Source organism: Scylla paramamosain, chromosome 27, assembly GCF_035594125.1.
Source record: "Scylla paramamosain isolate STU-SP2022 chromosome 27, ASM3559412v1, whole genome shotgun sequence".
NCBI classification, from domain to species: domain Eukaryota; kingdom Metazoa; phylum Arthropoda; class Malacostraca; order Decapoda; family Portunidae; genus Scylla; species Scylla paramamosain.
Window position 1 is genome coordinate 7,008,093 of NC_087177.1, and position 26,908 is coordinate 7,035,000.

At 36.5% G+C, this 26,908-nt stretch overlaps 4 protein-coding genes across 6 annotated transcripts in view; 2 read left to right on the forward strand and 2 right to left on the reverse strand.

Annotated features, from left to right (window-relative positions):
- Positions 1-2,271, forward strand: part of LOC135114097 (protein fem-1 homolog B-like) — a 64,716-nt gene extending 62,445 nt beyond the window's left edge. For all 3 annotated transcript variants that reach the window (XM_064029797.1, XM_064029795.1, XM_064029796.1), the window contains one exon: positions 1,558-2,271. In XM_064029797.1, the coding sequence (XP_063885867.1) occupies positions 1,558-1,751 (194 nt within the window). In that variant the 3' untranslated portion in view covers positions 1,752-2,271. The remainder of the gene's footprint in view (positions 1-1,557) is intronic.
- Positions 2,272-3,160: 889 nt separating this feature from the next.
- LOC135114101 (mediator of RNA polymerase II transcription subunit 24-like) lies at positions 3,161-17,853 on the forward strand. Its single transcript, XM_064029799.1, has 21 exons — positions 3,161-3,612; positions 4,692-4,817; positions 5,006-5,107; positions 5,793-5,876; positions 6,235-6,385; positions 6,932-7,034; positions 7,834-8,008; positions 8,189-8,345; positions 8,853-9,039; positions 9,169-9,304; positions 9,888-10,019; positions 10,742-10,846; positions 11,590-11,756; positions 12,213-12,390; positions 12,752-12,861; positions 13,517-13,606; positions 13,912-14,104; positions 14,297-14,438; positions 14,721-14,824; positions 15,204-15,410; positions 15,796-17,853. Exons 1-21 carry the CDS (start codon positions 3,502-3,504, stop codon positions 16,150-16,152), a joined length of 3,117 nt encoding a protein of 1,038 aa, XP_063885869.1. The 5' UTR covers positions 3,161-3,501; the 3' UTR covers positions 16,153-17,853.
- A 3,255-nt stretch (positions 17,854-21,108) lies between these two features.
- LOC135114405 (tubulin polymerization-promoting protein homolog) lies at positions 21,109-24,258 on the reverse strand. The gene is made up of 3 exons (XM_064030307.1): positions 24,201-24,258; positions 23,159-23,339; positions 21,109-21,256 (listed from the first exon to the last, which is right to left on the reverse strand). Exons 1-3 carry the CDS (start codon positions 24,256-24,258, stop codon positions 21,109-21,111), a joined length of 387 nt encoding a protein of 128 aa, XP_063886377.1.
- A 226-nt stretch (positions 24,259-24,484) lies between these two features.
- Positions 24,485-26,908, reverse strand: part of LOC135114406 (uncharacterized) — a 21,471-nt gene continuing 19,047 nt past the window's right edge. The window contains exon 7 of the mRNA XM_064030308.1: positions 24,485-24,656. Within this exon, the coding sequence (XP_063886378.1) occupies positions 24,634-24,656 (23 nt within the window). The 3' untranslated portion in view covers positions 24,485-24,633. The remainder of the gene's footprint in view (positions 24,657-26,908) is intronic.

Here is a 26,908-nt window from a genome sequence, read left to right on the forward strand (position 1 = left end):
AGTTATGTGTCGTGATTTGAATGTTTGTATGGAGGTTGTATGTTTACAGGTTGGAAGGTGTGCTTAGTTGGAATAAGTATGCTTGTAAAATTAAGGTGGATTGTGGAAGTGGTTTGGTGGGTGAGAGTGTTGTTTGATAGTGGAAGAATGTAAGCATGGTAAAGTGAGTAAATGTATAACAAGAAGATACACAGTTCTTCTTACACCTACCCTCTTGGCAACTTGTATATGCATAGATATACTTAAACACATTCTTTGAGGTTTTGGGTTTTGCTTGCTCACCGATAAATTAAAGTATTCTTATTACCCTCCTACCCATTCATTATCACTATAAATAAAATGCACTGCAGCTTAAGACTATAATTCAAGATTACCTCTTGCACTGACAATGCTTATTTTCTTGACATCTAATTTCATTTCATTCATGCTGTCTTGTTAGAAATGCACATTTGTTGGTTCTTGTTTCTCTGCCATCTCAAAGTTGTTATTATTATTATTATTATTATTATTATTATTATTATTATTATTATTATTATTATTATCATTATTATTATTATTATTATTACATATTTCTTATTATTTTTGTAGGTTAGAATTAAGCTCTATGTCTTTCTGATGTCTGTGGGATTTCTTGCTTGAATCAAAATGCTTAACAGAAGTAATGTGCTCTTCCCAGAAGATTAAATTCTCAGCATAGATCCCTCATTCTCCTGCAGTCTCTCTTTTGACTGCAGGCCCAGCTATTGTACAAGCTTATTCCTAATGAGTGCAAGCAACAGTTACAGTACTGCTGAATTTGCTACTGTGAGGATGGGCACTTGAATACAAGACCTCAACAGCTTGTGGGTTTATGAGTAACTTAAGATAGTTATCTCATAGTTTCATGGGATCCATAGGGATATCTGCTTTTAAGATTCTTGAATTAGATATATATATACACATATGTCCTCATCACAGGCTTGAATTATGTGGACAGTTTCAGTCTGAATTAATTTCTATTGTACTCTTTGAAAGAGGTCATGCTTTCTGTACTTTTGTTGGTCTGAAGAAAACATTATATAGTGGGCAGTATGAAAAAAAAATTAGATCAGGTACATAATAATGATTGAAAAAAATATATATATATCCTAACAGAGCTGAGCTTCACACAGGTATCTCAAATTCTCAGTACCTATAGATGAATAGATGATCTGCTTTTTGTGTATCTACTTATGGCATGTCACATGTACTCACCATGTCACTAGTCATCCATTCTATTCAGGAAGAAGTGATCCAGATACTGGCATGGTAATTTCTATCACTATCCCCAGTGGAATTTTTATTTTTATTTTTTATAGCTAGAATAAGGACATAATCAGTGCCATCAATAGAATAAGAACATAATAATCAGTACCATCAATAAATTTGCCAAATTGAATAAAAGGAGGTTAGCAGCCAAAGGCCACAAGATTTACGTCCATCGTTCATAATCCCATGGATCAAGCATGGGACTCAGGATTTATTTTGAAGCTGATTGCCTCATATTCATACTTTTCCTCCACAACTGTTTTATTGCAGGTGTAGCTGAAATTATATTGAGAACTCAGAAAAAGCTCAGTCTCAAGTGCTTATCAGCAAAAGTGATAAAGAAAAATGGAATCTCGTACAAAGGTCAGGTTCCTCGCCATCTGGAGGCCTTCATTGAGTTGCACGGACCAGGCCACGTGGACATCCTAACCACCAGACCCTCCAAGAGTGACCACCGGCTATGAGGCTTCTGCTCAAGGTCATAATTAGTATTTGGTATGCTCATGTTGGTCTTGAATAGTGCAGCTCCATGTTTAATATCTACAAAAACTTAAGTTTTGAAAAAACTTGTTAGTGCTGTAGCTGATTCCAGACTTTGGCATTATATCAGTTGCCTCAGTTTGGAACACTACTTACATTCAGATATTTCCAAGTATAGGAATTCATGTTGTTATTGTCCTTGAGTAATGAAAAATTATTTTCTTTGATCTTGCCAGATGCTGTCATATTTTGATTCTTTCAGGAGTGTTTCCTGTGAACATAACTTCAAAAGGACAATAACCAGTGCTGCAGAGAACAAATTTTTCACTTGGTGATATTGTACGAAATAAGTATTTCATAAAGTTCAGAATATATTGTTTCTCTCTAATACTGGTTATTATCTTGTTTTGTTTCAGCTTTTTCAGATCTTTTTATGCATATGTTATGCATAAATTTTTATGTAATAAATTGTGTGATCAAGTACAGTTGTATTGTTTGTGCACATATGACTTGTTTGATTATTCCTGTTATATTCAGCAACAACTCGACCATCCTGTTTCCACAGTAATTTTTCATTCACCAAGTTTGTGTGTAAATTTGAGGTAGATGTCATACAATGACATTATTTTGTAGATTCAAGAAATCATAACTGTCTTACATGGATGTTTGGAAATCAAATTATTTTCCAAAATAAGATTACAAATCTGCTAAATTGATGTCTGTGTATATTAAGCTGTGAAGCTCTTAACCAACAAACCTGTGAAGCAGCTAAGAAAGTACAAGGATCTTTGGTGTTGCTTGAACTGAGAGTAAATGAACTTATATACTGTAAGCATGTATGTAGTAAATATTTTCAGACAATAATTTATGATAACCAAACTGGTGCAACTAGCCATAGGGATTATATTTAGGTGAGAACCTTCAGATTAAGTTTTTAAGTGTAGAGTGCTGTAGATTTGCAAAAAAGGATTGAGAATGGGATGAATGAATAATGCATTATTTCTGATGCATATATATATATATATATATATATATATATATATATATATATATATATATATATATATATATATATATATATATATATATATATTGTAAGAGAGAGAGAGAGAGATGAAATATTTCTTATTATACTGCCTAGCACATAATGAAGGAAAAAAATTTACAAGAATAAAGAAAAAGGAGAAAACATTTTTGTATTGTCCATTTCTTTTAGACAATACATTAATCTAAAAGGAAAAAAAATCCATATACAACATTGGCGAGGGAAGTTATGATAATAAGAAAAAGAGAGAATAAGATAAAGAAGTGCAGACAGACAAAAGAGAAATACAGGAGGAAGTGCCGTTGTAAGGGCAGCGCTCCCCCCCCCCCCCCCCCGGGAAAAAAAAGCACCGCGGCTCTCGCTACCCTCCATGTAAACAAACGCTGACTACTTGATCGCTTGTGTGATACATTTTCCGAAGGGTAAATTCTGCGAGAGGGAAAGAGAAGAAACTGAGAAAACCTGTGAGAGGAGACATGCAAGGAGCCACCGTTAGGAAGACTGTTGCTCATAACCAATATTTACGTCAGCTGTGGTGATGTCAGTGTTGTGAGCGGCGAGACGGTCAGCAAGACAGGGCTTTAGTGTCAGTGTTGTAAAGTATAGGTGATATCATTGTACAGACTCAAACAAAGGCTGCAAGTTGCTCTGAATTATACGAAGAACTACCAAGCACTGCTCCCCTCATCATGGGTCTGGAGCCCGTGACCAGCAGCAAGGCGGGCACCATCCGCTCCCTACTCATTCGGGCCTGGAAGGAGCGCTGGTCTGACCTGCAGTGGGGAATACACATCAAAACGGTACACCATAATTGTTAATACTCACCGTATGATTGCTTTTAGTAATCACTCACCTCTAAGACTCTCCAATTAATTTCATGGACTCTGCTAATTTTTCAGGTTTTATTGCCTGCCTCCATTTTTATTTGTTGCATGTGGTGGTCATTTATTAAACTGTGGTTAGTGAGATAAGACGTACAATAGGTTATTGCACTTTGTTTCAATTGTCTATTATATACCGTGTTTAATAATGTGGTTGTTTTTTCAGTAAACTTCATCCTCCAGTTACTACAAGATGAACTTGTCAGCAGATTTAGAAATAACATAATGAGTTTTGAACCATTGGTTTGAGAAGTGCAGGGACAAAGCCACCTGTGAAGGGATTAGATCAGGTTTGATTTTATAAAATACAGTACCCTTATTTATTTTGGTTATTAGGAGATTGTTAGCTTGAGGGAATTTTCAACTTTGTGACTTGTGATATAGTACATAGGTACTGACAAAGTTAATGGGGGACACCAGAAGTGGCCATCTTAACATTTTTGGGTCAGGCATTATATTTCAATGAAAATTAAAATGAATATTTAGAGGAACAATTATTACATTAATTCAGAATATCAAAACCTATCAGAAATTAATGGCTGCATATTAAAATTTGATGTGGTTTAATTTTGTATACATAGATAGGTATGTGATAACCATTTCTCAGCAAGAGCACTCATATTTTTTTGCCTTAGGGCATCAGCTCTTCGTGCTTGGCAGGTATCAAGGGGAAAGCTTTTTAAAGTTTATTTCATAGGTATATGTGTCTTACTTAGGCAAAGAAAACTATTTTCCATATGCATCTTCCAAACCACGTAACATGGTTATAAATCCAAGACAAGGCACATCTTTACTCATCTCAGGTTATTGACTTCGTAATGACATTTTTATCCTTATAACTCATTAGCCATGTGACATATAACCTCTGGATTTCTTTCTGCAGCAGGCCTTAGTTGTCTAGCTACATTATTTAGATGTGAGTTTATAGCACCTGTAGCTATGTCACTGTCTTCTTAAATCTACCTAAGGGTATCTGAGAGATGGGGTTTGTGTTGCAGGTATTGCCCCGGGCTGTCAGTGGTGACATCTACCATTTGGCAGATTATATTCTCCAGCAGGCACTCATGGGACCCCTGCCCAACACCCTTATCCTCTCTTACCTCAGACACTCTCTCAGTTCTCAGGTAAGTAACTTGTATCCAACTTTTTCATCTGTATACAACCATCAGTTTGTGTTACTGTCTTTCCATGTGTCAAAATTTCTTAATATTTCTTTTATCGTTTGATTCATAGATTTACTAACATAATTATCATGCTTATTTCCACATGAGAAGATGCCCTTGAAACAAAGTGTATGCTTGGTTTTCCTCAGATTGTGTCTTATGGAGGTGTAATTGAAAGCATCAGCAAATATGATGGACTGCACAAGCCTCACTGTGTCCATGCCTTGCTCACCCTCCTGCAGTCCATGATGGTGAGATATTGTAATTGTTTTACTCGCATTTGATTGAATACTGAAGAATTATAAGTGTTTATGGCTTGATTCCCATTGCATTGTATTACTAGTTATATTTTTCTCTGCCTAGGGTTCTTGTATTTCCATTAAAGGTTGTTTCTAGAGGTTTTTGACATGAAGTGCTAAGTCATTAGTGTCACCATGCTAATATAGATAGATGGTAGGGTTTTACAATTCCCTTGTTTTACAGATGTTGAAAATATGCACTGTAATACAAATTGGTGTCCTTTTTCTTAGTTATATTGTTTCATTTAATAATTTTCCTTGTTCTTTCTCTCTTTATGTATTTGTTTTATTTTATCATTTCTAATCTATTATTTAGTAGTACCAGAGTTAATTACTGTTACTTGATGAACTTGATTCCATGTGTTTAATTTTTTTTTTTTTTTTTTTTTTTTATGTTTTCATAATTTGTTGCCCTTGGTCAAGTCTGTATCCATGAGGGCATGTTTATTGTTTACCTATATTTATTCACTCGGTAATACATTTTTTTTTTTTTTTATGTAAGAGGGCCACTGGCAACAAAAATTTGAATAAAAAAGGCCCACTTAAATGCCAGTTTACTTCTGTTTTTATTTATTTTTATTTTATTTTATTTTATTTATTTAATTATTTATTTATTTATTTATTTATTTATTTTTAGAAAAGTGTATCCTGTCGTGGGAAACCAGAAGACTGTCTGATGCTTGCAACTTCCATTGTGGATGGAGTGAAGTGGCTTGTGCAGGTGAGTTCAAGGGTAATTTTGATAGAATTTATGCATGATTTTGAAGTGAATAAAAGTGGGTATTAGATATTCATTGAATATTTGAAATATATCATTTGATTTATTTATTTATTTATTTATTTTATTTATTTATTTTTTTCTAATAAAAAAAAAGTCCACTGAGATGCCGGTCCCCGAATAGGGTCCGAAGCAGCTAGTTGGATTTGTTTTTGGTCTTTCTCTCATGATAACTCTTTATGGTAATATAGTAATTTTGCAGTTCACATGTGTCTGAAACTTAGATTTCAAATAAAGTATTCATATCCATGCTTCCAAACCTGAGTACACTGATGGACTTGAATGAATTAATTATTCTCAGGTGATGGGTTGGACTACACAACAACTGCTGGATTTGCGCACAGCTCCTGAACATTCCACCAATCTCAGCCTGGCTGCCTCTATTCTCCTTGACATCCTCAACTCTCCTTTCCTAACCTGCATGCTGGAAATTGGTCGACGAGAGGAACCAAGTAAGAAAATATTTGTATACTTAAGTTGGAATGAAAAAGTGCAAATTGATCATCCTATCCATCAGAGTAACAAGGGGAAAACTATCTTAAACAAAATCTCATTCATGGCCACATACAACAGATGTTAGAGGTTGAGTGTACTTGTGTTAAAATTTACTCACTCATCCTATTCTACTGTGTAATAGCTACTTGGTCAGTGTTGGCTGTCCTAATTCCTTCAAACTTACTTTATATTCTTTTCCCTATTTAGCATAATTTTTCTCCATATTTTGAAATAATTTTCATGCAATATTTCACCTGCCAGCCACTGTTTCCTTGAATATACCATGATCATAATAGAAACACTGAAGGCTTTTGATCTCTTGCCTAGAAGAAGTGTATAAATCTGAACATATGACACAACAGGGCACATCTTTTAACCTGAAAATCATGAAATTAATTGTATATCTTTAATGCTCGATCTGTGGCTTAGTTGTTTTTTTTTATGTTACTTGACATATTGCATGCTTTTATAATACAAATACTGACAGAATTTAAATGTCTCAGATACATGGGGAAGCTGCATAAAGAAAATGGTGGAGGTGGAAACCCTTCTGGCTGGATCTGGTGGAGTCATTGAGAATAAAGACATTCTCATTAGAAGTGTTTGGTTAGTGTGCAAAGTTGTGATTGTGTGTGGAAGACAATTTATCAAGTATCCCATGATTTTCTTGTGCAGAGTACTTATTTCCTTATAACATGAATGTACCTTCACAGCTGTGTTGACTAGATTATTAAGCAGAGATTTCACAGATTTTCAACAAATATCATGGACTGTCAGATATACCTTTGAAAACTTCAGTGCATAGCACCAGTAAAAATTATTATGTTTCAGGAAGAACTGTTTCATGACAGTGTAACATCAGAATCTATCCATTCAGTATTTTGTTTTTACTGTCATTTCATGCCACAGATATTTTGCTGTCACATCCCAGCTTGTAAAATGAAAATCATTTCTAGTTTCAATGAGCCAGCTTGACTAGATGCATAGTGGTTCACTGGTGGTGGGTTTTTAACTACAAAATCAGAATTTATGTGATATGTGCAGTTATTTCTAGGTTAAGATGCAGGTACTTTTATCTGGTATTAAAGTGCTTCTTCTGGGAGAAAGATGAAATGTAATTATGCTGTTTGTGAAGAAAGCAATATCTGTATCACCTGGAAATATAGTATAGCATGCTTTTATATTACTAATTATCTTTATGGTAGTTAGCTAGTATATACTATTTATATCCCATGTTAAACTGTGTATAGAGAAATAGTGGTAATTTGTGCATAATACCAGAGGTTTTGCTTCTCTAATATTTAATTTTAACTTGCAAAAAGAAGTGAACCTAACATTTTTGAGTATGTAATAGAAGAGGTGAGAGAATAGATGTGACAGAAATTATACAACAATCTCATTACAGCCAGTTGCGGGACCATCAACCTCTGGATAGCATTGGGAATAAACATAAGTTTGACAGCAGCACCACCCCTATGTGTCATGCTATGCACAGCCTTGTGATGCTGGAAGTCATCACACACACCACTCGGGAAGCCTCTACCTTTGCTCATCAGCTTCTGCTGCTACAACAACTTCAGGTAGGTGGCATTATTATTTCTTTTTATAACTTTTGTTTATTTATTTATTTTATTGAATTGCTTATCTTTTTCATATATATACAATGATTCCTCACAAACTACAGTTTTATATTCTTAAAACCATCCCCAAGATCTCTAATTTCAGAATTATTCAAAATGAAATTTCTTTTCCTCAATCAGGGACTCAGCACGATGGAGCTGTATTTAGAACTTCTACGAAGCAGTTTCCTGGGCTTGAGTTGCCCAGAGTATCACCCGTATCAAGAACTGAAGTGGGTTGGCTTCACATTCATTAAAGTTCCCACTATCTTGTACACCATTCATGTGGCACTCAGTGGTGAGTCATGAGTAATTTCTAGTAAGGAAATTGGTTTTGGAATGTAAAAGGAAATACTTTACATATCATGAGGACTTAACATGATGTCTTGAGTCTCTTATGAAGGGGAGTAGTCAAAACATGACACACATTTATGCTCACACTCACAATTATACCCACAAGCATCCCCATCCATCAGTGTGCACATATCTAGGAAGGAAAGAGAACCACTTCTCAGTGGCCTCAATATACTTTTCATTAATCTAAAGGAGTGAAGGAGAATGCATAGTACAACATTCATTCAGTATTTATCTTGGATTTTCATGGCATTTGAGCCTGTTGTCCAAGGTTTACAAACTGACATCAGGGCATGGCATTGTGTCTGTTCCCTTCTGTTGTTTCATGCTATTATCCGTTTTGAAATCCATGACATGAGAAAACAGCTTAAGTTTAATTATATTGGGCTTATGATAGAATGGGATTGAATGTCAGAATTATTCTTATTGCTATTGATGTTACTGATTCTAGGAGAGTCAGGAAGCGGGGAATCAGAAGACTTACTCAATGCTTTGGAGCGCATCTCCCAGCTGACTGTCCTGCTGGATCAAGTTGACCTACGCATTAACTGCAATTGTCTTGAATATCTCCTGAATGAACTGGTAAACAAGACAAGTCTTATATCTGAGAGGGATGCTCAAGCCATCATTGCAGTGAGGTAAATGGTTTTGGAAGCATTTTTCTTCTCAGAAATTAATAAAGAGGATAAAGTAAAGAATTAAACAAAGGAACATAAAACTGGATGTGGCTGAGATGAACAGTTTCTCTCACCAGCTCCTTATCACAGAGTGCAAGAGTCCCAAGTGCTGGCCAACATTCAAAACAGTGATGCTCAAGGCCCCCATCCTGGCAACCCTAATCTGATCCTGCGTGCACAACCTACCGTCACCAGCATTCTGAAAACTCTCAGCAACAAGAATCAGGTCAGATATTGATTGTTGTAATAGTCCAGATAGTTGTTATTCATTCTTTTTGTTATTTCTCTTTAAAGAAGTAAATCAGATCTTGTGTATCTTTCTACACCAATGCCTATGCAGTAACAGGACAGTTAAGGGTGACCGAAATTCACCCAGGCCTTGAATTGGACTTGTGTTTACTGTAAGAGTCTGGATAGGCTCACTCTCCAGTTACAGCCTTTATCTCGCCTTCAGATGAATTTTTCAGTGTTCCTAGGATGTTCCAAAGGAGATTCATGGCACTTTTTAACATGAATGAAGGGGTTTGTAACAGAGTGTAAGAAAAGAAACATTTAAATGAAAAACTGAAGTTCCCAAATAATTTAAATGACAACAAATATGGTTGCCCTGAGAGATTCTATGAATAAAAAAAGAGAGAAGAAAGTGGAGGATGTGGCAGATTAATGAGAATGATTCTTCATTCACAAGGTACTGTATAGTTGATGATTGTAGAACTCTTGTAGTATTTCTCTTGTGATTTTTACTTTACTTATTCTAGCTTTGAAAATAACCTTCCTGTTTGGATAACTATTTATTTCATATTTGTCAGGATTCAGTGTTGCCTGTAATGAACCTGCTCATCAGTGGCAAGAGCAGGGATTTGCTGCTGGCTGCTGCTGCTGCATCAGGAAGTCTTCACATATTTGCACAGAAATTTGTAAAATATAATGAACTGAGCATGGTAAAGTGAATTATAGTTTTGTAAAAAATGGTTCCATTCACTATCATATTGATATGAAAGTAAATTTGCATTTTGCTTTCATGTAACTTGATATACTGTTTAAACAAAGATAAAGCAGAGTAGATGTGGGCTCAGTTGCAGTTTATCATGTTATTCATATCCTCTTTCCTTGAGCTTCAGGTGCATAAATGTCTTTATTCTGGATATAGAGACATTCAGGTGACTCTTTTATCACATTCATCATGTTTTCATTATTTCATTATTCTAAAAGCAGGTGCCTTGTTTACTTATGTCCTCTTCATCACCTGATAGCAGCTCTTGAAGCAGCATGGTTATGTTCAATGTATTTATCATGTACTGCCTTGCTTTCTAGATCTTTCAGAATATTTCAAACTATATATCTCCCATAGTCTCTACTGGCAGTCAGCACATGCATTAGTTTTCATACACAGCACACTTGTTATCAGTCAATAATGTTTCCTAAGACTTTCTGTTCATACCTGTTCAGAACTTCCATTAAGTCTTCATTGGTGACTGGCTTAAGACATTTATTTTAAGTGTTTTTTAGATATCCCCATCTACACAGTACAACTACTTCTTCTCATATAATTTTGATAAAAAGATGGGTTCATCTTGTGCTCAGATGAAAGTAATCATAATTTACATGATATGTGTATACATTAGAACATTTTCACATTTCAGTATTTATGTATTTATTTCAGGATCCCCAGCCAGGTGAGACTTCAAAAATGGCCATGAACCGTGCCCTGATGTTTGATATCTCCTTCCTGCTGCTGTGCCACATTGTTCAACTTTATGGCATTGATGTGAGTTCAGTGCTTGTTCACTCTGCTTGCCATTCACCCATTTATCTGCTCTGATATCTTGCCTTGTTTCATTTTTCAGCTCTGTGGCACTGATGTAAGTTCAGTACTTGTTCATTACTTGCCATCCATCCATTTATATGCTCTGACATCTGGCCTTGCTACATTGTTCAGCTCTACAGCATTGATATGAGTTTAGGGCTTATTCATTTACTTGCTATCCATCTATTCATCTGCTCTAATATCTTGCCTTGCTACTTCTGGGAGTGTTCCACAAGGGGGCAACTGTGGCAGAAGAGCCTTCACTTCTCCCTATCCAAATACTTCTCTGCTTACTCAGTTGAGCACTCCTCCACTTCTTCCAGCACCACCTTCACACTTGTATTCCTTTGCCTTGTCCCTCATCTTCAAAGTAGTATATCTTTCTTATTATGATCTTCAATTTCACTCTCATACTAGTGTCTTCCCAAATTTTTCACTCATTCCCAATATGGTCTTGGCATTCATCTCACACATTATAATTGTTTTCCTTTCATCTTCAACTCTTCTAGATATTTAACTTCTTGCAGGTTTTGTCTGTGAGTGTGTGTAAATTGAATGCATCAAACAAATATCAGACTTCATTAAAATACACATAATGCAAAGCAAGTGTTTTGTCTTTTTCACACTTACACATACATGCTGACACACACACTTTTCCATAAGTGTTAATGCTGTGCCCCTTCACCTGTGTTCCATGTCTCTAGGTGGTGGTGTCAGAGAAGTGTGAGACCTTTGTGGAGCAATGGATGAAGGACAACATGCCTGAGCTGGGCCGAGTTAAGGCACCCCTCATGGCCACCCGCACTGATCAGAATGCTGTTGAGGAATTCATCCGCCAGGTCAATGTGAAGGAACTGGAGATCAAATACAAGTGAGTTCTGCAGAAATTTCATGATTAAGAAAAGCTTCAAGGAGTATTCTAGTGTTTATTTTTTCTGGGAATGAATGATTGTTATTAATGGTGTCTAGCTTTGGTGATATGTATGGCTTAGAGGAAACCATGTGGGGATATTTACAGCAATGTTGTGTGACAAATATCTCAGATTTTATAATTAAGGAGGAGATGACTAATTTTTATTCATGATTCATTTGTTGTAGCTAAAGATGTATAATAGGTTTCAAAAGTAATCTTAGGTACTGTATAAATTACATTGTACTGTATTACTTTTCAAGGTATATTAAGAAAGAATTATAGTACAAGTAATTTGAAAATTTTTTTTGTTTCATATTGTATTGTTCCCTGTCTGATAACTTTCTAATTGCTATTTTAAGGAAAGTTTTAGTACCTTTCTTAAGATTTTTATCATGTGATAATATCGGCCGTCAGCTTGATGCGTTGGAGTGATGTGTGCCAAGTGGCAGCTGTGGCCTTGAGAGAAGTAATAACAGCAGCCCAGCAAGGAGCCTTTCCTGTACAACACGTCAAGGATCAGCTGGATCGCCTCTGCTACCACCTCTGCAGCCTCCCCATCTGTGTGGCCACCTGGCTCTGCTCCCATGTAAAGGTGAATTAAATGAACCTCAAAATTCTTCCACTTGCTTTTAAAATTTTAAGTCAGGTTTTGCATAGATAAGATGGGGAAGTAGATACAAGAAGATATGTGTTTCAGTGTCTCTCAAATGTCAGCTCTGAGTTACTGCAGCCATTATTTTAGTCACAGTTAGTGCTCAAAACTAAAGAATTGGCATATTGAGTGTTTATCAATTGATGTAAATTTGTTATAAGTGATAGAAGTAGATGATGATATATGCTTAAAAAATGTATGTGTATCTTCAATTGGTATCACAGGTTCATTATTGTTTGCATCATGCTTCACCTTCTGGCCAAGCTTGAGTGACTTAAGTCTGCAGTGATCTGCCTTTCAGGTGGTGGATGCAGAGCAAGCAGTAGAACCACTGAACTTCCTTCATTACCTCCAAACTTCCCTTGGAGAGCACGATCAGACCACTCCAACACTGGATAACTTCAAGGACAGGCAAGTCTGTGTTCAGATGTTGCAGTTAGAACAGAGTTATGATATACAAGTCTGTTAGGAGGATGTAATATGTTTTCATGTGCACTGATATATGATACATTGTGCATCTTAATTTTTTTATATTCTTTATATCTTTATATTTTTATATTTTGTACTTATTCATTTTTTAGGAAGAATATGAATCTGAATTGTTGAGTGAATTATTATTATCTCATTTATTCTGTTGATTCACATCTGACACTTGTTTCTAGGAACACTTCACAGGGAATGGTTATACTATTAGCAGAAGAGTCCTTATTTATTTAGGTCCTTGCATTATCTCCTTGGATGCTCCAATCTTCTTATTCTCTTTTCAGCCTTTTATCACATATTAAAGCACTCTGTTCTGCCATTTCTCTTGTCCTTTATCTCCTGAGGGAGGGGATCAGTGACAGGTGGCTCACTCGTAGTGCACTGTATTTTGGGGAAAAAAAATGGGCCCAGAGATTGTCAGAATGAGATGAAAATACCAAAATCAGTGCAGATGTACTGTATTGAATTGTAGTAATCAGTGACCAAAGAATAACTGTAAATCACACTGCAGAGAATCAAGTCATACTTATATCTTAGATTAAGTCATCTACTTACAGCTTTCATTGCTTGTATTGTGTTGCAGGTCAATGCTGATGTTGCAGGTCATAGAGAACATGGTGCAGGTGATGAAGGGTGGCATTCAGCCCACCAGTAGTTACACTAATGCCAACAGGTAAGACACAAAATTAATCATGTTAAGAGGTCAGATTTTTATATTTTCTCTGATAATCAGTTATTTTTAGTAAACTGTTTATATGTGTATTTGTAGAATATAAGTATGATTGAATTTTAACTTATACTCCATTACAAATCACAGTGGTGTTATGATCAGTTTTGCATCACACTGAAAAGAACCATTTTTTATGTGGCAGATTTTTATTTATGAATTTGATCATGTAGTTTATTATTTACCTATTTTATTTATTTTTTTACTTATTTGCTGTTTGCTTTTATGATTATGTATTTATTTTTCTTCAGAAATAGCAGCTTGGGAACAGGAGAGGTAGTATCTTCAACATTCCTGTCCTCTGATGAGCCTCTGTCCCATTTGCTTCGATCTACATGGGATCAAGTGTTTCCAGGAGGAGTAATATCTCACCAGGCTCTGGCCACCTTCAGGGACCTCATGAGGCTTGGTGGCACCAGGTGGTTTGTGTGTGACATCATCAAAGTTAGTATTGATTTCAAAGTTGTGTTCTTAAAAGTGATAAAAAATCCAGCTGCCATAATATTGTTTTTCAACAGTCCCATAACTCATTCTACTTCTACAATACAGTAAAATAGTAACAAATGCAGTAATTCAGGCGCCACATTTGTTTTGGTATATGTATAATTCACATTATTTTATTGCCAAAAAATTCAGGCTGGCATGCAAAGTGTCTTCCACTCTGACCTCACCCGGGCCATGGATCTGATTTACGGCCTGCTGCACCAGGATGTTGTGGGCTGCACCCTCAGTCTTTTAGTTCATGCTTTACCCTTGTACATATCTGGACCCTGTACAGGTAGGTTGTCTCCGTCATTATGTATGTATAATACGTCGTAACTTGAGATAAGTAACATTGTTTTGACGCATGAAAATAACAATGATAATTTGCATCAGTAATGTATTTCACCTTATATTTAGCAATCCTCTTGTGTCCCAGTTTATCATGGGCAATCATGTTTATGTGATTAATTGGCTTTTTGGAGAATATTGAAAGTTTTGTGAGATGGGCAAACAGATTTTTCATTGAAGTCAGTATGTCATAGATATTGTACTATTAAACATATTGCCACCTCCTCAGGTGAACTGATAAGCAAGCCCCGTACTGAAGCACTGGCACGCCTCACTGTAAGCATGACCATCTCTGCCTGGCTGGCAGTGCAGCAGCCACCAGTCAAGAATGAGGTGAGGCCATGCTACTCTCATCATGAAGTAGTTGTATGCAAAGAGTTACTGTAACATTAAATTAACTTTAGCTCAGGTACTGTTTATACTTCATGCTGTCATTATTTAAGATCTAATACATCATCATGTGTTACATTTAGAAATTGTGAGGATGTAGAAACCCAAATCATGAATGTCATAGATTTAGTTATCAAGGAGAGAAGTTAGATACATGTAATTCCATCTCTTACTTTACTCCTGACAAAGTCATAAAATTGGGTCCTATGTTACCTAAAGGCCTGCAAATATTATTGTCATGAACGTAATTTTTCTTTTCATATTAGTGATATGATATGCATGAAGTAATGTAGATGATAGCTCTGTCTCCATATCTTGACAGCCTGGAGCATCAGTCACTCTCAATCTAGCAAGTAATGGAAATGGGAGCCGGAAGAGAACCTACCACGACCGAGAACTAGAAGATCTTGAGTCTAATTTGCAGCTACACTCTGCTGATCTAGCCATTGCTCGGGGAACTCCAGGGCTCACCAAGGATGGAACCTCGTTGTTGGTTGCCGTCCAGTTTCTCTTAACTCTTATGACACAGGTATGAAGCCTCCTGTAGGATTTCTGGTATAGGTTATTGATGGGCAACAAATTGAATGAGCAAGATCCTTTCTTTATTGTGAAAAAAGGTATTATGAAGATAAGAATTAAATTTTGAAGACTGTTATCTTTTTTTTTATTCTATGAGCTTATTTCTTACAAATGTGAGTCTGCATCCAAGAAATTAACAGAGGACAATAAAATCGGTTACTGAAAAGAAATGAGAAAAATCTGCCGCTCTGGTTTTATGGAAATGTGAATTTTCTTATAAATGGTCTCCAGTCCTTTCAGTTCCCTTATACTAGTAAATACTGTGAACACAGAGACACATTCTATCCACACTACTATGCTATGAATTTTTCTTACATAGTTGCCTGCTGTTTCAGGTGAGCCGTGCTGGTGTGGTGAGCCCGGTAACTCAGCTGGTGGTGAACATCCTACATGAACTGATTGCTGCTCCATACAGCCACACCCTCCTTACCCTCACACCACCAGCCTTACTTCCAAACCTTGTGCCGCTTCTGTCCCCTCCAGATGCGTTCACACATGCAGAACTTCTGGCCATTACTGCTCCCAAGGCACCATCTTTGCCAGAAATGGGCAAAGAATTTGTTGGTGATTCCATTGGAGCTCAGACTCCAGCACAAGCAGCAGGGGCAAGACGAGCAGCAGCTAAACTTTTATGTGTCCAGCGTAACTTGTCTCTTGCCAGTGAGTCTGCCCTCTACCCAATCATTTCATAAACAACATGAAATTTCAAGTCCCAAGTACCTAATAGCTTCATTGATGACTGATGTTTTTATTCATGCCATCTAATTCCATTGATGACATAAGATTTGTGAGATGTGCTGAGAGGTTCATGTCCAGAAAATAGATGATGCTGCTTATTTATTGAAGTTAAAAAAGTATTATGTGTATTAATTTTCTTCTGTGATGAGTGTGATGAAAAGTAAGGGAAAAGACAAGGCAGCAGAAGAATTAATATTTATTTTACATTTTGGTGATAAATGTATAAATACTAGTTTCTTCATAGTAATATTTTGACACATGAACATAACATTCTAAAGTGACATGAGTTGGCTGAGTGGACTACGTGCAAAAATATGAAACATAGTGGTAGTTTCAGTCATGCAGCCAACCATGTCTCGCACAACCCTTCAAGCATTAAGCAGAACACAGTTTCCACATTTCAGAAGAAGAGGGAATCAGTCCTTCTCAGTGGAAAGATTGCTACAGCTTGTTTACAGCTTTATGCTTGCTTACAGGTATATAAAATTGTTTTGTGTTTTTTTATTTTTATTTATTTGTTTATTTATTTGTTTATTTATTTTTTACTACAGCCTCTGTGCTCATGTTTTTTTTTTTTTTTTTTTTTTTTTCTGCATATGTGAAGGAAAACCACATATGTTGTGCATCTAGAGGAGCACCACCAGTAAATTATGAAATGAGTTAAACATGATTTTGTGGAAGTAAAATGAAATGGCTCTATGCTGATGGAAGTAATTAAGATAGTAATTTTCTACATGTATGTCTTTTTTCATGAAGTAGTGTTACAGTACCTAATTTCTTTAATGACCTTCACATGCTGTTCATGATAATGATAAATTAATGTGCCTTTGATGTCTTTATTAATATATTTGCTATCAGAAAGTAAGTGGCAGTGCTGCTAGATATAAACAACATATAGAGAAAATTCAATGTCACCTTAAATGAGATCAAATACATATCACATTTATATTTGTAATTTCTGCTGTTTTATTTATATGACAAACTTGATGCAGAAAATCAACTGAGAAGAGGATGAGATGCCCAAAAAAAAAAAAAATTGCTAAGATGTAAACCCCATAGGAAAGACACTCACACAGACACTCATTTTCTTCAGTCATGTCATCTACTTTACAGCATGCTAGATGTTTACCTTCAGCATAAAGCAATTACAAAAAAACAATTATAGCAAAAGAGCAGTAATGATGTCCTATAGCTACCCATGTTTTCATTGTTTGTGGTCTACTGAAATGTAAAGTTATCTAGCCATTTAATTTTGCAAGGCTGAGCAGAATGAACAAAGTTTTGTTTGTATCATTAAGGCCACAAGTTCAACAGAAATATACTCGTAGTACATGAATATGCCAAAAATCATGAAATATATAAAAAAATATGTTTCATTGTAGGTACTCTGCAACTATGAGAACTTATGAAGCTTCCATAGTTACCATGACCATCTGAGCAGGTGCAAATGCATGTATGTTGTACGAATCAACCAGGTAACGCAGGAAATATTAATGTTATTGTATGAGCGGCAGTTTCTATGTTGAGTGGCAGGGTCCCAGTTCATGAGCCACTGGCATAGATGTTAAGGTGAATATTTATATGATAATACAAAAAAATATAAAATATGAAAGCCTTGTGCAGGAAAGCTTAGAGTTTGTATAGTTTTCTTCTAACATGTGTTTTTATTACCTTTTCAGTGAACCTCTGTGTTCTATGGAACCAATGATGTTATGAGAAGCAATTGTCTTAACATGGGATGCAGCATTATATTGGCAGAAATCATGTGAATAATCATCTCAAGCACAGTTTAGTAGTAAAATGTTATTTCCTTTATTTGCCTCTTGATAAATATTTTGGCATTATAAGATCATTCGAAGAATATCTTCCCTGCATTCAAAGTGAGTCTTGAATATAGTGAAGATTAGTGTTTCTCTCTCTCTCTCTCTCTCTCTCTCTCTCTCTCTCTCTCTCTCTCTCTCTCTCTCTCTCTCTCTCTCTCTCTCTCCTCAACTCGGTTTAAAAGTCATGATAAAATGCAATCAAAGCCAATATAAACTGTAATGTGTGCAGTAGTTTGTGCACATCTTAGATACATGGGACACTGTACAAAGACGTCAATGAACACTGAAGCATTGTAGTTAAGTACTAGACTACAGTACGAGCAGTACATCACATTCCACATTTTTTTCCCCTACATGTGAAGGGTTTTTTGTTGTTAATTGAGAATGTCCACCCATAACACTAATGCTAAGATAAATCTTGAAGAAGTTCCAGTAGGCACCGAGTCTTGGCAGACACCAAACAGAAGTTACAAGACAACATGCATGACCTTTTTCTGCTGGTCTTCAGCTGTAGTATATTTTTTGCTGAATGCTTAAAGTAAATTCATCCCTAACCTAGCATATTTTCTCTCAGTATTGTGATAAAAATAAGAAAATCAAGAATAGTGTGTAGTATATACTTGTACATTAAACCCTGATGAGTCTCTGGTCTCACTAGTACCTCTGGAAAGAGTATTTACATTGCTAATGATGACTTTCCACTGCTTTTTTGTTAGCCCATCCCTGGCGAATGTAATGATTGACCGTGCATGGGTTTAATCACTGAAACTACAGGCAATGCAACTTAATATTACATAGGACTTCTAACTGTTTGCTAGCATATATCTAACTATAAAATAGATTAGGCTGAAGAAGGTAAACAAAGGATATGTGCCTCGGCTAGACACAACTACAGATTTCGAGCCTGGCATGGTCGCCTGTCCATGCAATTATGGTATTTTATGTTGGGTAGCTTTTGTCCCTATTCTAAAATGTTTTCTGCATTTGAAAGGTATGCTTTTCATTCTGTTCTTTAAATGTGGATGACAAGAGATGTACGATAATGACATTCAAAACCTCACTGGCAAATGACATGAACATCTACGTAAGGAGTGACATAGGATCTTAAGGGTCTTCAGATATTTAGTTTCAGTGATTAAAATTGAAATACTATAAATAAAATAGTCACATTATTCATTTAGAGAACAATCAATCATTATTTGTGGCTCTTTGCAAGTCTTCGTGATAGCCTGAAACAATCGAGACCGAGTACATCAACTTGTGGACTTTGCTCTCGGGATCAGCGAGTGGCGGTGAAGATGCAGTAGGATTTTAGTGCGTTTTGTCATACGTATTTTTGTTTTTGTATCCGCTGACGTAACCAGAGCCGTCGGGTACGTCCTTCCTCCCGGCAATTCCCTTGCCTCTGCCAGTGGCGTCAAATCTGAGCTTGTGGGAGCCTGTGAACTTTTTGGTGTCTGTGAGGCGATCCACGGCGCTGCTCTTCACCACACTCTGGGGAAAGGAAGGAAGCGGTGAGTGTTACCTTTTGTTTGTTGTTTCGAGGTGCGTGCAACCAAGGATATTTCACTTATGCCTTCCCTTCTCAATTTATAGTAAATGCGAGGTAGAGGAGTATATATGTAGCCAATTCACTTTTTTGATTCGAGATGCGTGTTAAAGATATTCTGCTTATCCTTTCTCTCCAGCAAGTCAAGTAGCATATGTATCCTTCGGTTTCACTAGCAGCACATCCCAGAAAGTCCTTAGTGCGACCTCAATGCAAATTGTACAGTCGCGGTCATAAGTTGTGTCTTGCTTCGTTGCCATAATGAATCATAACCAGTTCAGGTTCGAAGGTTTGAACAACCGTGCGTCGTGAGGAGAGGAGTGCGAGGTGCCGCGAGAGGGGAGGAACTGAGGTGGTTACGATTCATCATGGCTACGAAGCAGAACCCTACTTATGACCGCGGCTGTACTTACACATTGGTAAACGAAGACGTTCGTGTCTCCTCTAGAGAAGGATTGCCTGACGCCTGTATCATGTGTGTTTATTAATGGAATATTTTTCTAAATCCTGCTGGAAAAGTGAGAGCTAGCTACCGTTATTATCTTCAGTTTCTAGCAAATAAGTCTTGTAATGACTTTCGGATGTTTAATTCATGGAACTATGCAATGACGGAACACGGTCAACACTTTTTTTTTTTTTTTTTAGAAATAGATATCAAACAACACTAGACATACAAGCTATAAGTAAACTGTTTGATTTAAATACAACTATGCCATCAAACACAATATTTTATCTATACTGTAAAGTAAATATGTAATATATTACTACTATGGTTTGTGGAAGAGGAAGCATATTATTTAGGTAGCTCGTACTTTATCACGACTTGTATTTTTTCGAAGCTTTTGAATCTGTATTGAGATCCCTCGTATCCAGATTCGGGTTCGTCTGAAGCATCCGAAGTATAACAACGGTTCGCTTACACTTATTCAATGTGATTAAACGAATACGTAGATATGAGACTACGTAACATACAAGGATAAGTATGACGGAGCTAAGCGTGGTTATTATGTAAATCTTAAATAATGCACCTATATACCAGCAGTCCAGATGACACGAACCTCTAGTCTGAAGAACAACACAGGTTACACAGGTTAACTGAATACCTAAAAACGAGATTAGATAAGTAACTCGCTCACAAAAGATGTCTCCCTGTTATTGTTTAAAGTATACTTATACTAGAGTCAGTCCAAAGAAGCTCAACAATGCATTCCTTGGTTTAATTAACCCATCCTGGCCATGTTGCATCTGCCAGTGCGTGCCCGACCCCCCTTCAAAGTATGGTCTTATGTAATAGTGGCCCGTATCAATAATAAAAAAAAAAATGCTTTGTTCTTTCACCCTGACTATTTTCAAAAGCAAGAGATGATTAACATGGTTCTCAAGAGTGTTTGTCCTGTTATTAAAATAGAACTCTTGTTAATCTGTCACCATACCATAAAAAAATAAATTAATTAATAAAAAAAAAAAAGAAAACATGAAGCTTCAAATAAAAAGAGCCTTTTGAAAGTAGTGGAGGTGCGGCTAGAATTATTTCAGAATCATGATCCAGTACCCACCGTGGTGCCAGACGTGCCCGGCGCCCCGCAGTCCTTTAGTTTATTCCTGATCGATCCCGCGTCCACCTTTTTCGACTTCGAGATTTCGTCCAGGTACTTCTCAAATTCCGTGAATGTGATTTTCTTAGTCCTGTGGGGGGGGAGGCAGTGTACAGTACAAGTGTGAATGCTTGGGAGGGTTACATATAAATGTTTATATGAAGCTCAAAGGATTTCTTTATATATATATATATATATATATATATATATATATATATATATATATATATATATATATATATATATATATATATATATATATATATATATATATATATATATATATATATATATATATATATATATATATATATATATATATATATATATATATATATATATATATATATATATATATATATATATATATATATATATATATATATATATATATATATATATATGTATTATCTCTCTCTCTCTCTCTCTCTCTCTCTCTCTCTCTCTCTCTCTCTCTCAAGAGTTAGTCTGAAATAGCTCTCAAAGAATCAATGAACGTGAAATGTGTTTATTCACAAACCTGTACCTCCCTGTGCTTTTATTTATTAATGTGAGGGCTATTTTATTTATTTATTTATTTATTTTTTTTTTTTAACTTTTCAATATCACATTAGTTTTATCCTGGATACCACAAGAGGATTTTTGTTTTAGTATATTATGACATTTCTCCTCCTCAGTGGACTAAACATCAACTCTAGTTACTCATCCACGGCAATTATGATTTTTATGTGCTCTGTTCTGACTGCCGGGATGGTTTTATGTAATCTGAAATTGTCTGCAGTACGCAATCGAAGTACTACCAATTTTGTTTTACTTTTTAACTGTGTGTGTGTGTGTATGTGTGTGTGTGTGTGTGTGTGTGTGTGTGTGTGTGTGTGTGTGTGTGTGTGTGTGTGTGTGTGTGTGTGTGTGTGTAAGGCTTCACGAAAAGATGTCTGTAGCTTAAAATACCGCTTGAATTAAAGGAAGTTACGAGATATATTTTCTTATTGTAGTATAGTAGTAGTAGTAGTAGTAGTAGTAGTAGTAGTAGTAGTAGTAGCAGTAGTAGTAGGACCTAGATGCTTTCACTGCAAGAGGTGTGTGGAGGAGTCAGGAAAGCACTGAATATTTCTCTCGTTCTATTTTTAAAATTTTATTTATTTTTTTATCTTTTTTTTTTTTTGGTGAAAGGAAGTCAGGAGGGAATTTCCTAAACATCAGAGGAAGCATTTATCCTGTAGTGGAGTCATGTAGGGGTGATGATGGGGCCAACTTCCTCGGGAAACTACTAAACTAAGCCTGTGCTAGGTGGAAAGAAGACTGAACTGTCGTGAAAATAGCAAGTTTGGAGGATTTACAGAAAGAGAGAGAGAGAGAGAGAGAGAGAGAGAGAGAGAGAGAGAGAGAGAGAGAGAGAGAGAGAGAGAGAGAGAATGGATACACTGAGTAGATAAAAGGGAAAAAAGAAGAGAGAGTGGGGTGAGAGTGGCTTCCCTAAACCTTTCCTCTTCTCCCCTCCTCTCTGGACACGCCTGTACGCAGCTAACGAATACAATATTGATGTAGGCTCTCTCTCTCTCTCTCTCTCTCTCTCTCTCTCTCTCTCTCTCTCTCTCTCTCTCTCTCTCTCTCTCTCTCTCTCTCTCTCTCAAATCTTATTACAAGTTGTGTATGTTTTTCACGTTCAAACTGTTATGGCTATTTTTTTCCTATTGATTTATTTTTTTTTTATGTATGAGACGCACTGACCAAGGGCAACAAAAAAAGTGCAAAAAAAAAAAGACTCACTGAGGGTGCTATTCCGAAAAGAAAAGTCAAAAGGATTATTTAAAACTGGAAGATACGTGTTTTAAAACTAACAGAATGTATAAAAACAGTCTCTCTCTCTCTCTCTCTCTCTCTCTCTCTCTCTCTCTCTCTCTCTCTCTCTCTCTCTCTCTCTCTCTCTCTCTCTCTCTCTCTCTCTCTCTCTCTCTCTCTCTCTCTCTCTCTCTCTCTCTCTCTCTCTCACTTGAACTTGTTGAAGGTGATGGCAGTGTCGGTGGTGGTAATGGTCTTGCCGTCGATCACCTTGGCCTGCTTGAACCACTTGTCAGCCTGAGACAAGGTCATCATCTTCCCGTCGCTCTTCGTGTCTCCAAATTTGCTGAAGTTGCGAAATTGTTCCTTCAGCGTGATGGCTTTGGGCGTGCCTGTGCGGGGAGTGTTGGGGGGGAGGGGGGTGTCAGAATCATGGAAGTTTGCTAAGGGAAGTTTTCATTACTTTTTGGTAAGTTATGTATGTTATTTTTTGTCTGTGTATGATTGTATGTTTCTGTTTGTCTGTCTGTTTTTTGTTAGGTTGCGTATGTATGTTATTTTTGTCTGTGTATGTCTGTATGTTTCTGTTTTGTCTGTTTTCTCTCTCTCTCTCTCTCTCTCTCTCTCTCTCTCTCTCTCTCTCTCTCTCTCTCTCTCTCTCTCTCTCTCTCTCTCTCTCTCTCTCTCTCTCTGGCATCAAAGCATCATATGATAAGAAAGAGAGATCTTCGAAGTAGCAGCCACTTTAAAAGACAGACATTGCTGTAAACCGTTGAAGAATTTTATGAAAGATCTTAAGCAACAGTAACCTTTATGAATTCCCAAAATGTCAAGTTATCCTCAACCATTATTCAAAAAAAGCGTTATCAGTTAAAAATACTGAGACACAAGAGTATCAAATATTTAGATTGTTGTGAAAATACGTGTAGGTACAGATGATATTGGTGAGTGGTGTTACTACCATCAACAGTAGTAAACTAGCACAGATATATAGAACATTTTAGCTTAAAATGACGTGATCTATCTATGGTGCTGACTAAATTGAAATCGCTGGATACATTACATGTAATGGTCTATCCTCTCCCATGAAAATACTACTTAGTTCAGATGATATCAATACTGTCGCAATTATCAGCAATGTAAAAAATAACACAGAAAAAAAAAAAATATATATAGAAAACATTTGTTACCTAGAATGAAATAATCTATGGTGCTAGCTAAAAGAAAGAAAACCATTGGGAACTGTACAATACCTTTTGCTCTCCCATGGGTGTAGTACACAGCATCATACTGTATTCTCAAACGCTTCATTGCTTCAACTCGACTCTAGTGGAAGTTTGGTTTTCCGTGATTCTAGTGATAATTCTATCATGATTCTGCTTCCCCAGCATTAAAAAACACCCTCGAAAACCCAGTTAAGAACCTATGTGGCATTTGAAAACAGTCCTAGTGAATAAAGCGTGTCAGAATACGGGCGCCAGTGTAAGGCGGCGCAGACGTGGCGTTGTGGGTGTGAAGGGTTTGCATCACCTGAGTCGTCGCCGTTCTCCTCTGGTTTGGGCTCTGGCGTACTGGTTCCCGCCGACGCCCTGCTCACTCGTCCCTCCTCCCGCTCCTCCTTCTTGTCCTCCTTCCACCTCATCCTTGGGCTTCTCCTCCTTCGCCTTCTCCGCCTTCTTCACCTCTTTAGCGGCGTCCTGCTCTGACATCTAGAAAAAAAAGACACGTGTTTGCATTGTGTTTTCCATCAGTTGAGGAACTGCGTGTTTTTTTTAGCCAATAGAAAGATTTACTTATTTATTTAGTTAGGTATTATTATTATTATCATTATTATTATTATTATTATTATTATTATTATTATTGTTATATTATTATTATTACTATTATTATTATTATTACTATTTTACCACGAGTTCTGTGTCCACATTCTCAAACGTTTAAGCGCGTTACCTATCTCGAACTTTTCTTTATGAGGTTGTAGTGGAAGTTATTAAGATCTTTCGTGAGTTTATATCATCCTCTTTATGGTTTTTCAAAGGCTAGGCACCATCAGTAGGAAAAAGCACCCATGAAAATCCCAAATAATAGCCTCAGTAACCTTTAAAAATAGGCCTATGGGAGCCGAAAGCGGTCAAGAATACGGGCATATTAACTTTGGATGATCCTTTGCTCTTCCTTGGAGCTTTGACAATGGATGGAGTAATGCAGCTTTGACAGTCAGCGTTTACTTGAACTTTCGGTCACGATGGCTGTTGATTTATGAAACCACTGCACTGCGGGTCCCTAATGCAATACGTGACTCGAGATGGGAGCTGTCAGGACGCATCTCACGCTATATTTTTTGTCACAACGGTAATGTGTGTTTTACTGCGACAGGAGGGTCAGCAGCTTAGCATTAGGCACAAGGAGGCTGCTTTCCACCTCTTTTTCATCATGATCATCAGTCTAAATGAGTCCACTGCAGAATAAAAGCCTCCAATAACTAAAGGAATTAGCAGATCATTAAAAGAATCCTTCGCAAACTACAAAGAAGGGTTTGAATTGCTTTTTATATATTTTATACAAGGAGGTTCTTCACGGACTGAGCAATAAGCCGTCTAATAATCCAAGCTTGAGCCAAATACCGCGCCCGTTGGGCCAAGACGTCTTGTCCGGGAGGCGCACAGCTTGAAAGGAGCTTCCTCGGCCAGGCTTCCTTAATTATACAAAAGGTCACGAGGCCTGGAGCTGAACCCTGAACACGCCTGTGGGTAGTTTCCTTGAGGCCTGACATCTTGTCCTCCACCCCCTAATAGTAATGCAGCAGTGTTCAGTAATGATGCACATTGTACAGTAATTAGATGTATAATTATTTTCTTAGTTAGCAACGTGACTGTATGTATGTAGGTAAGTGGGTATGGACGGATATGGGTGGAGTTAGCATGATCACGCCACTCCGCGTCGCGCAACATGGAACTTTCCACGGGCAGTGTATTGCCGACGATTAATAATCAATATCACTTACAACATACTATTTAACTGTTTTTAACAGCTTCTCTCTCTGTAGTGTATTTTGGCATGTATTATTCTTTCCTATATGCAGGATTTCACTTGTCTTACATATATAATTAAAGAGCTATACTACGAGTATAATGAATATATTCATAGACTTGTGAAATGTGCTCAGCCCAAAAATATTACAGGTGTCAGCATTTAGAAGCACCAAGCTTTTCGGCCGGCAATCAGTACCACGAAAATACACACATGTTGTGTTGTATCCACCACTTTTCTAGGAAAACTCTGTGTAAACATTTATATATATATATATATATATATATATATATATATATATATATATATATATATATATATATATATATATATATATATATATATATATATATATATATATATATATATATATATATATTAACATTCAGGATAGACGTTCATCTGAAAACCACAAAAACTCATCACGAACGATTTTATCAACTACGGGGACATACAAATTAAGTAACAGCGACCAGAGATAAATAATGTATTACATTGACATCCTTTGAGCCAGTAATTACAAAAGAGAATAAAGTAACTGATATAGTAAAGTAAGTCTCATAGGAAGGATCGAGAATTCAAGTCGCAAGAGCATAAATACAGACCCTCACAAACTCACTAGTGCATTAGATAATTAACAAAATAATTGACTAAATAATTACCAAACGAGGAAAATAACGAATTAAGTTATTAATATATAAAATAAATTCACCTTTTACATGACACATGCGGAAAGTCACTCACCAACTAACAAAAAAATAAGTAAATAAATAAATAAATAAAATCTAACCTGGAAACTTTTCTAAGTGTCACGCGGTAATAACAACTAAAACCCATAAAGCTTTACGTTTCATCTGTTATAAGAGCTTCGGTGCTGCTTACTAATAAGGCAGGTGTCTGAGAATCCCTCTGCATCACCGTAATTTCACTT